General features: G+C 48.9%; 1 protein-coding gene across 6 annotated transcripts in view; it reads left to right on the top strand.

The window, feature by feature from the left end:
* SFXN5 (sideroflexin 5) overlaps positions 1 to 11,223 on the top strand; it is a 77,157-nt gene extending 65,934 nt beyond the window's left edge. For all 6 annotated transcript variants that reach the window (XM_090139924.1, XM_090139923.1, XM_090139922.1 and 3 more), the window contains one exon: positions 8,993 to 11,223. In XM_090139924.1, the coding sequence (XP_089996050.1) occupies positions 8,993 to 9,070 (78 nt within the window). In that variant the 3' untranslated portion in view covers positions 9,071 to 11,223. The remainder of the gene's footprint in view (positions 1 to 8,992) is intronic.
* The last annotated feature ends 255 nt before the right edge of the window (positions 11,224 to 11,478 follow it).

An 11,478-nucleotide genomic window follows, 5' to 3' on the forward strand; every position in this document is an offset into this window, starting at 1 on the left:
CGAGGGGCTTTGATTTGTGACGGCTTTTTGAAGTCTACTCGTGAGAGAGGTCCTTTGTTTCACCACCAAACTTCACAAGAGCCAGCCCTAAAATCAGACCCTGCACCAGCAAAGCTGAAAGTGGGAAGCAGTGCTTCAACCCAAGGTGTTTTTTGTGGTCATTGGAGTGGGTGTGGGAGAATGGACTCCTTTGTACTGCCCAGGGGCTGCAGCAGCGGTGTCGGATGGGATCTGGTTTCATGTTTATATCTCTGTCCCTGGGATACAGGTTCAAGTATGTAAACTATCTATCCTGCAAGCACAGGCTCCTGCAGGTGTGTGGGTGCTGGTGGGCATAAAAAAACATTCCTGACACCATCTCTTTTGAGGAGTCTTCACCTCCTGATGGCTATAAGCCATTAGGAGTCAAAAGAAAGAGCTGACATCCGACAACTCCGGATAAACAGCTAAACATTAACCCTTGAAGTGGCTCAAAAAAACATACTTAAAAGGCACTTTGTGGAAAGAAGCCATTTTTTTTTTTTTTCCTGGCCTGTTAATTGCTGTCTTTCTTCAGGACACCTTTCAGCAGCACCTCTTGTAAACAGAGCAGCTCCAAAGCTCTGCCCCTGGGATTTTTGCCCTTATTACAGGGCAGCACAAAGACATGGTCCCACTGTCTGCTCCATGCAATCCCCCAAGCTCCTGCTCGCCTGAATGCCAGCACCTTTCCATTCCTTCTATTAGCCCAGTCTGAAAATTTGGGCTCTTTTCTTGATCGCCAACAGCTGGTCTTTATTTGGGACAGCTGGCTCCATCCATGGCACTTCCCTGGCTTACCCCTCTCTCCAGTTATTGCATAACTCCTTTTCTGCAAGCTCAAAGACATCCATTTTAGCTCATCTGAAACAACCTTGCCTCTGACTGTTCCAAGTGAGCCATCAAGGATACGAGCAGAGGAAGGCGGCCAGTTGTCCAGACTTGCCTGCTTGGTTGTTACTGCAGAGAATGGGTTATTAATCACATTTCCCAAGCACGAGTGTATATAATTATCTGTAATTGCTTTTTAAATCATTTGAATCTAGCAGGCTGTTTCTAATGAGGCTGTTAGTCCTTCAAGGGAAGGAAGTGCAATGAAGGCTTGTGCTCCTGAGGAGCTTGCTTTGCTTCTTTAAAGCGGTAAGAATACCCCTAAATCCTGAACAGCTATTCAGCTCCTCCTTAATAGCTGGAGAATTGCAGGGTTCAGCATTCTCACCAAGCAGCAACAAATGCTCTCTTCCTCAACACAACCGCTTGAGGGGCTCTGGCTGGGATGAGCCTAATTGCTCACTTCCATCAAGAGGGAAATTTCGGGACGCCCACAGAGCCCTCACCTCTACAGTGGGGAGTTCTCAGGGTTGTGTTTTAGGTGATGGCTTTTTTCTGGTCTTGTTATTTAAAGCCTGTATTTGTTTGCTTGTTTGTTTTAGAACTTGGTGTTTCTTCTCTTTGAGAAGAGAAGGCTCTGGGGAGACCTGATTGTGGCCTTCCTGTACTTGAAGGGAGCGTATAAACAGGAGGGGGAACGGCTGTTTGTGAGGGTGGATGGTGATAGGACAAGGGGAATGGTTTTAAACTGAGATGGGGAGGTTTAGGTTGGATATTAGGAGGAAGTTCTTCACTCAGAGGCTGGTGACGCACTGGAACAGGTTGCCCAAGGAGGCTGTGGATGCCCCATCCCTGCAGGCATTCAAGGCCAGGCTGGATGTGGCTCTGGGCAGCCTGGTCTGCTGGTTGGTGACCCTGCACATAGCAGGGGGTTGAAACCAGATGATCATTGTGGTCCTTTTCAACCCAGGCCATTCTATGGTGGTGATTCTATGATGGTGCTGCAGGCAATCCTCTCCTTCCCTGAACAACTGGACCCCTCGATTTTCAGTGTCTTCCAAGACAGTGGTGTTGAGGGGATTGATCTTTCAGTCCTTCTAGGAGTCTGGAAGGTCTGAACACACTGTGCAGAGCCCACTGCTAACCAAGCCCAAGTCTGACCTGCTGGGAATGTGTTCCTTTCATCCCAGCATCCTGCTCATCACCAATGTCCTCCTGTGCGACACCAGGAGTGTTCTTTGGCATCGTGGGATGCTTTGTGCCTTGGTGACCAGGTCGAGGGCAGGAGCTGAGGGTTGAAAAATGGCTGTTGAATAGCTGTGTTACAGGCAGGGACATGCCCAGCACCCGGAGCTGCCTTGCAGCCCTAGGTGCCTGCTGCCCTGTGTTATCATCCCACCTGCTGACACTGCTGCCATCAGTCATTCCTACAGCGCCGGAAATTGGTGTGCTGCTGGGCAGTGGGAGCTCATGGCATTGAGACTGCTCTGCTCCAGCCTGGATGGGCAGGAGCCTAAAATGCTGCGCTTCCCTTTCCTCCCTCCCAAATTGCTTACTTCTGGTGCAAAAGCAACACATACAATTTTTCTCCTAGAGAAGCTGTGGTACGCTCATTTGCAGCTCCATGCATTGGCAGCTGCGTGCTCATAGAGCTGGAGGCAAAACCCCCCTTAATGAAGGTGCTGTCCCATAACTGACCCATAAATCCTGCAGACTCTCCTGTTGTGCTTCGGGGCAGGGTCAGTTGTTCCCATTTAAGGTGAGGACGGTAACATCTTAAGCTGTAGCTGTCTCAATTGCACATCTCTATCCGAACATCTGTTGAGTATGGGGATATTCCTGCTCGTTGCAGTGCAGAAGCCCTATGGCACCCAAGGTGCTGCTGACACTTTGCATTTGGTGCTTTGCTAAAAGCAGTGACGTTTCCAGGGGACGGTGCAGAGGTGTCAGCAGATGTGATAGAGTGTGAACAGCTTGTGGCACAAGCGCTGCCACTGACGTACTTTGTCTGTAACAGATGTTGTAGAGGGCTGTGCATGTGTGGCCACATTCAAACCCTTTTCTGTCTGGGTCTGAAAAGAGCCTCTGTTTTTCTTTTTGACCCATAGAGAGCACGAGATGGATGCTCGTGGTCACAGCATCCATGACAAAAAACAGAAACCTTCTGAAACCAATGGCCCCCAGGAGCCAGCACAGCCAAGTGTTCTGCTTCCCTCCTTGTTGTTTCAAGCAGGGTGGAGAAAATGGGGATAAAATCAATGTCAGGCAATGGCTCCAAAATGCACTTTTGGTGTAAACGTTTCAGCATCAGTTGGAGCAAGCTGCTGGACTAGGAGCTGCCGTCAATGAAAAGAAGATCTGAAGTATCTGAAAGAATAACATTTGGGCAAGAAACTGGTTTTTGACCCTGAGGAAGTGTGTGATAAACCAGAGTAATGAGGTTCTGCTGCTTGCAGAGCTGCGTTAGGTGGGCATTTGTTGGTGGTGGAAGGGGTTGATGTGACCCACCATGAAAGAGCTCGGTGGTTTCACACCATGGTTGCACCAAGCTACGAGCAGAGGTGTCTTGTGGCCTTGGTTCTCTCTGTTAGCAGCAACAGGATCCAAGGGACTGGATGTTAGAAAAAGGTTCTGCACCTGATGGGTATGGAAGAGGCTTCACAGGATTGTAAACATGATTCTGAGCTGCTGGAGCTCAGAGAGCATTGGGACACTGCTTTCAGATGTTGGGTTTGGGGCATGGGACATATTCTGGTGGGCATGGTGGTGATAGGTTGATGGTGGGACTTGATGGTCTTAGTGATCTTTTCCAACTTAATGATGCTATGATTCTATGATTTTGTGTGATCCTATGTTGGATCAGGAGTTGGGCTTGATGGCAAAGGTTCCAGAGAGCTGCGGGTGCCCCATCCTTGAAAGTGCCCAAAGACAGGCTAGATGGGCCATGAGTGATCTGATCTGATGGGGGGCACCCACCCCATGGCAGGTGGCTGGAACTGGACAAGCTTTACGGTCCCTTCCAACCTAGATATTCTATAACTCTATGAGGAGAAGGTGGCAAATGGCTCCTGAAGGGCCCTGAAGACCCTTGCAGACGACAAACCATGACCAAGCCTCAGTGTGGCAACGCAGTGACCAGCCCCATCGTGCCTTCCCCCTCCTCCAGATGCAGCATCCGCCAGGCTGCCTGGCCCTCCCCCTACCAAAACTGGCTGCTTTCTTCCTTCTTCTTCCCCCCCCTCCTCTTTTTGGCTGAGCGATGAGCTGTATGCCAAATCCATCTGCTCCTGTCTCCCCTAGCTGCCTTCCATATCGTCGCAGGATCCCTGGCAGCGAGCCTAGACCTATCTCTCTCCCTGCACTCGGAGGAGCACATTCCTTTCTACACCTTTTCCCGAGCTGGGATAGAAATGAGTATCAACCCCAAACAAAAAGCATCTGCTTTCTGCCTGCTTCTGCCTCACCGGACGCGCATGTACGTTACACCCGTGTCAGCAGCAAATGCAAAACACACACAGCCCTGCTCACAGCCCCGGGCTGGCGGAACCGCCGGAGCCTTGCGCCCGCTCCCTCCCATCTCCGCAGCACCAGCTGTGACCACCGCACCATTTGTTCCTCCAGCCCACGCCAGCACTCGGAGCCAGTTCTTTATCACCCCAATTAGCCTTGTCTGTGCTGATGAGAAGAGAGAGGCTCCCACTGCAAGGCGGAGATGGGGGGAAGAGAGCTCGTGCGTGGTGGGAGTCACCTCTCATGGTGCCCTTCGATGGCTTTGTTCCCCCAGCGGGGGTAGAATTCACCAGGTCAGCCTGCATTACGTGGGGGATGCTGGGCTATCAACTGTTGCTTAAGTAAGATCACCGTTTTTTGTTTTGTTCTTGCTTTCTTGGTTATCTGCTGGAGGGAAATGAAGGGCATCCTCCAGCTCTCAGGTGTTGCGATGCTTTGCAGTGCCACTTTTCTGGTTGCGTTTGGAGATCCATTTTGGCCATGTCCCCAGCGAGGATGTCCTTGCCTCTATAGCAAAGCTTTCAGTATGCTCTTGGGAAATGCAGCAATTGCCCCTTCCTCATGAGGAGAAGCTGAAGGAGCTGGGATTGCTGAGTCTGGAGAAGAGCAGGCTCAGGGGAGACCTTATTGCTCCCTACAGTGACCTGCAAGGAAGTTGTAGCAGGGTGAGGGTTGACCTCTTCTCCCAGCTTACTAGTGATCTGATGAGAGATAATGGCTTTAAGTTGTACCAGGGGACGTTCAGGTTGGATATTAGGAAACTTTTTTCTATGTAAGAGTGGTCAGGCACTGGCACAGACTGCATAGGGAGGTGGTAAAGTCACCATCCTTGGAGGTATTCCAGAGCTATGGAGATGTGGCACTGAAGGATGTGGTCAGTGGGCATGGTGGGGTGGGGCTGGGTTTGGGGATTCTTAGAGCTCTTTTCCAACCTTAATGATTCTGTGATTCTAACATTATATCATCCCCTGTGCTGGTATGCCAGGATAACAAGTGGTCAGTGCTGCACTGATGGCTGCATCAGCCTCAAAACCTGTTTTTTTCCCCACATACCAGCCCCTTCTCATCATTCTCCAGCAGTGATCTTCATACACCACATTTCCCCATATACTTCTTGTGAGCTTGGATCCCTCTTGCTCTTCTGGTGTCATTGTTGAAGACCCACTTCTTTTAGGGATCTTGATGCTGGTCCCTTCCTGGCTCTGCAAAGCGTGAGGGAATGCATCCTTTGACCCAGCACAAGTAGATCTTCCTCACTGAGAGGAAGAAGATGGACACAGTTCCCATGTGGATGCTTAGTTTGGAAGGACACAATTGCCCTGTGTAGGATGAGACAGATCCTATCATTTAGCGTAAAACCTCTTCCTTGGAGAACCATTCATGATGGCCATCCCCACTTAGAGGAGTTGCCATCATGGTCATGACCAAGAATGACACTGCTGTGGGTCTTCTTTGAAGCTCAGGCACAAGAAACATGGCATAAAGGCCTCTGTGCTCTCTCATGATATCCAGAGGAAGGTTGGCTGAGCGGGTCCAGGATGCTGGGCAGCTACAACAGCAATCTGCACCAAAATAAGGAAAATATCAATTTCTAGCAGGAAACTGATGGATTGGAAGAATGAATTGTTCTGCATTTGATTTCACAGGGTGAGGAATCAATAATTCCCAGTGCTCTTATGAACAGATCTACCAGTAGTGCTTTGTAACTCGTCTCTCCTGTGCTTGCCTCCTTGGTGGAGATACACCCCTTGGAGCTCATGTAGCTGAGGCTCTAGAGCAGGAATTCCATGTCTTTGTATCTGCTTTAGTAAAGTCAAACAGAAATGGATCTGCAGTTTGCTCCAGTTCAACCAGTCACTCTCCAGTAAAGTTATTTCACATCTTCCTCACCTTCAGAAAGGAGCTTAGGTGAGCTCTGTAATACTCATCTCCAAACCAGCCATTCTTGCTGAGTTTCACCTGATTTGTGCTTAAACTTTCCCACCTCAGAGCCACCAACCCTTCCCCAAACATCTGGTTGTGATACTTCACTCCTTCCCTCTCGGGTGCTCTTTCTGCTGCCCAACTTGAGTCTTCCACACTGCTTTTTGAGTTGCATCCCAAGGCAGCATGAATGGACCAACACACTTTTTCTCCTTGCGTGTGCCAATGCCTTCAACTTCTCTCTTCTTGACTCAACACGTCCAGACCATCATCATTTCCCTGTAGAAATTGCTTTCAGACCTCTAATTTGGGGTCCAGTGGAGCTTCCTTTGGAGAGCAAGTCCAACACTCATGGACCCAGAGGACCCATGTTGTGAATCTGTGGCTCTCCATTAGCTTTCTGTATAGATATCCCAACCAAAGTTTGGGTTTTGCTGTTCTGAGCCATCTCATGCCCCTAAGCCCTGCTAACTGACATCCAACTGGTCAGGGTTGGGCCACCCAACTGGTCAGGGTTGGTCTACCCAACCCCAAGTCATTGATAAGCTCCTCTCACCATGATGTTTTCATACTGGCGGGTGAATACACCCAACTTCAGTGCATAGCAGATTTTCCCCTCTGTGTTTGGAAGAAGGAAAACAATGGGAAGAAAAGCTGTGTCAGAGCCAGGCAGATCAGAGTTAATCCTCCCTCAAAATGGATCCTGTCAGTGCTGTTGGACGTGAGAATTGCCTCTCCTCTACCTTTGCTGGGTGCTCTCCCATCACAATGCTTCACTTTGTGTTTCGGCACAGAAAGAAATGGTGAAGTTGCTAATAATGGCACGAAAAGAAAATATGCTACATCTGTTATGGATAGCAGTACAAAATTAGCTGATCACACCTCTGACACCCAAGATGTCTTCACTTAAAATACTCGTTGGCTTACTTTACATAATTTGCTGATTATATTTAAAAGAAATACAATTTTGCAATTACTGTTCTTTCTGGTGTGCTATCTATGCATCATTTTCTTTTTATGTTTATATATTTCTCCTTCATTAGTGCAGTCTGAAGGGTGATTAGATCCCTTCAAACATTTTACAGAGGTTAAACGTTGATTAAGATTTAATTATTACTGTAAATAGCTTGGAATGACATATGGTGCAAAAACCTGACATATGTGCATTTGAATAAATGAAGTGCTATTTCCCATGATGCTTCAGTAGCTGTTTAACAGCTTTGCTGAAGGGTTATGTTGCACCTCATGTTAAGATTGCTTTGATGTTATATTTTGTTGGGTTTTTGCAGCTGAAAGCTAAGAACAGTTTTTCCAGTTTTTAAAAACATTGAATATTTTAAATACCTAAATTGTTTTGCACAAATTTTTGCTAATTTGTCTAACTAGGTTAAACATTTTCAAAAGCATTTCGATTTTTAACGTGGGCTCCTCGCATTGTGTCAGCAGCAGCACCCATTGGATGGATGGGATTTCCCAAAGTCGAATGGCGTGAGGCTCCCCGTCCCATTTGGGCATGGGGACACTCAGCTCCTCCTGGGGATGCAACGTGACGGAGAGCTTCCTGGAAATCCAGCTGGGAATGTGTAGCAATGGGATGGGAACTTCATGGAGATGGGGGAAGGAGTAGGGACAACACACTGTTGTTTCTCTATTGTACATCATATTGTACTTCCTGGCGATGCTGAGTGTGATGTCTAGGCTGCACAAATGGTAGTAATGGGAAGACAGATGCTAGAATCACAGTATCATTAAGGTTGGGAAAGATCTCTCAGGTCATCAAGCCCAACCCATCTCCACCACGTGCACTGTGTCCCTCAGTACCATGGTCCTTGATAGGACAAGGGGGAATGGTTTCAAATTGAGACAGGGGAGGTTTAGGTTAGATATTAGGAGGAAGTTTTTCACACAGAGGGTGGTGAGGCACTGGAACAGGTTGCCCAAGGAGGTTGTGGATGCCCCATCCCTGCAGGCATTCAAGGCCAGGCTGGATGTGGCTCTGGGCAGCCTGGTCTGCTGGTTGGTGACCTACACATAGCAGGGGGTTGAAACCAGATGATCATCGTGGTCCTTTTCAACCCACACCATTCTGTGATTGAACACCTCCAGGCTGTGGGAATTGGTCTCACACTGGTGACATCAAACCACCCAGAGGTCAGCTGTGATTCTTCTTGCTGGAGAGTGCCAAGAGCCCTGGCTTTGGAAAATGAAAGGATTTCTTCTGGAAAATGGTGGGTGGGATCTGTGTGGTGCTCCTGTACACTCTGTAATTCCTCAAAAGTTATCAGGCAGAGAGTGGCATCAGTTGGTGCAGTGTAAGTCCATTTGAACAAGGGTGGTTTGAGGCTCAGTCAGAGTAAAGCACGTTAAAGACCCTGCTAAAGAAGGAGATGGACTCCTTAATAGAATGTATTGAGAGAGGACATGGGGAACTGGTTTCAAATTAAAAGAGAGGAGATTTAGACTGGGTATAAGGAACAAGTTGTTTACTGTAAAGGTGGTGAGGCACTGGCAGAGGTTGCCTAAAGGTGTGGTATACCATTCTTGGAGACATCCAAGGTCGGGCTGGATGGGGTTCTGAGCAGCCGATGAAACTGTGGGTGTCCCTGTTCATTGCAGATGGCCTTGAAGGGTCCCTTCCAACTCAAACATTTCTGTGATTAATGTATGGCTCTCCGTGGTGCTGACCCTGACTTTGCCTCTGCTTCCATAGATCGAGACGTCTCGCCTGGAGCCGGAGATCGCAATGGCCACCCCCAGTAAGACCGTCATCTACAACAAGGGGTTGTAAGTGGGGAGCTGCAGACCCCTCCACCCGGAAGATCTGGGCAGGGAGAGGGGGAAACGTGAGATGTCGACTGGGAGAGAACGCAGCAGCGAGACAACACAAATCCTAGAGCTCAGCGATAGTCCTACTGCTCCCAGAGAGCGGGAGTGGGGTAACACTTTTGGAGAACTGACACCTCTCACACCACTCAACAAAATTAACATTAAAAGTTTTAACTTAGCAACAGCCAGAAACTACATTCAAACACTTTAGACGACTAGCAGAGGAATGATCTCTAAACTTCTAGCACTGCATGGAGGGAAGTTTTACGGGATGGTTACATGGCTATACCTAACTCCATGGGAGTAGGCTTCACCCAGCAAATTTTGTTTTCAATGCAAATTAAATCACAGCACTGACACTGCACAAAAGTCATTCTGCAGAGACCGACGGGTGCGTGGCTTTGAAGCTCTTGATAGGATGTTTGATAAGTGTCTTGTATCGATTCCATGTCAGCACTGCCCCAGCTGCCACCCAGCACATCAACAAGGGGTTCAAAGTCCTGGAAAGCCAACGTGCCCTGCATGGGATGGGATCTATGAGAAAAATGGGTGAGGTTTGTCCTCTCTGTGAGTAAGGCAGTCTGAGCTACCTGGGTAGGGTTCCATGAGGGATTAGTGAAGCTGCTCCACTTTGAGTCCAGCTGTCCTTTGTTTGGATGCAGTGATGGGGCACTGCTGGTACAGGAGCCACATCCCACTGGGTGTGTGGTCCCGTGGCTCCACAAGCATCCTCCTGGTTGAGTTTGGGGCCGTAATCTGGCTTTGCAGTAACTTTCACCCAAACGTGTAAAGAGAATGTGGCCACTGGGATCATTACAGGGCTTGAGGTGTGGTGGTGATGAGCACGGCCAAATGCAATGATTGCCATCATGCCAATGCCAACTCGTTGGGGCTGGGGGAGGGTGGGGGGAGCAGGGGAAACCAAATCTACACTGACAGAGAATGTATATGAAAGGATGCGTTGCAATGCATGGGAGTGGGAGCTGCACAGCAGATTCTGTCCCCACACTGGTGTGGATCAAATAATTGCACGTCAAAAATGAGAGTTTTGTGGACATCCATACCAACTTGGAGGGGAGGAGAGGCCAGCAGAGCTCTCTCCAACCCTTCTACTGATAGGACAGCTCCCGGTCCCTGGCGCTGGTGGGAATGCTGAGCTCATGGAGCAGTTCTGCATTTCCACCTGCATAAGGGACAGCTGGATTTGACCCAGCAGAGTTCTTCTAATGCACTAGATCAGATGAATGTACAGTCAGCACGTGCTTAATGTATGCTTAAATACGTGCTGGCTCTGATGGTGTAACTGAGCCCAAGGCTGAGCGGACCAAAAGCCTCCAAGGTGGGTTTTGTGGCTGCCACAGCCGTTCTGCTGCAATGCTGCAAAACTCATTGATCTCAGTCTTTTTCTTCTTTGGGGAGGGGAGTGACCGAGGCTTTGTAGTGGGATGGTTTCTGCAAGGATTTGGTCTTGCATCGTAATTACTGATCAAAGCTAGTGAGCTCCAGCTACCTGCAGGGTCTGCAGATGGAGCGAGTGATGTGCGGCAGGGGGTGAGCAGGCAGCATGCAATGCCAACGGCGCTGGTTGGAGGAGAGCAGGCTGCAGGGTTCCCAATACATGCTGCCCTATGAAATATGAGAGAGAGATCCTGCTCCGTGGGCAAGGAGTGGCCTCAGGGATGTCAGAAGAGCAGCACTTGGGGATTGCAGCTCGGGTCAAACCCAGCTGCCCAACAAGTGACAATCAGTCTAAATGAGCCCAGGTTTCTCATGTCCTGTATAAATCCCATCAAACTTGTTTTATTTCATGTATTGGAAAATGGGGTGGATAGCTTCTGCTGAGAAAGACCCTTCTGCTTCCTGACCCAGCCTTCCCCAAGCTCTTGGTTCTTCCAGCTCAGCCTGGCGTTTGGAAAGCAAAGGGGCTTTTCCTGCACAGTTCCTAAACTTCTCCAAAATCCTCCACGGCCGTTGCATTGCAGAGTACTTAGTACCACGTGTGTCAGCAGTGCTTGTGGGGTGTGCTATGGGGCTGGAGAGATGAGGTTTGGCTCTACATCTCCCAGAACATATTGCTGACTATAGGTGCATTGCATATATGTAATATTTTTTTATACTTTTATATATATATATATAAATATAAGGGCAGCAGTGTTGAAACCCAACTTTTGAGATGGGCTCCAACCCTACTGCCTGTCCCTTTGTTGTTCGTGTTCCCCTGCCATGGGAGCAGCACAAGGTAGATGCAAGAGGAGGCTCACCACATTTTGGTGGATGTGTGGTTCCCCTTTGGGCAACACGAGCGTGGCCGTGTCCCCACCACGAGGTTCAGAGGTCTCCACCAAAGCTTCTGCAGCTCCCACAGCCATT

This window comes from Phasianus colchicus, chromosome 4 (assembly GCF_987193195.1).
Source record: "Phasianus colchicus chromosome 4, bPhaCol1.hap1.1, whole genome shotgun sequence".
NCBI lineage: Eukaryota > Metazoa > Chordata > Aves > Galliformes > Phasianidae > Phasianus > Phasianus colchicus.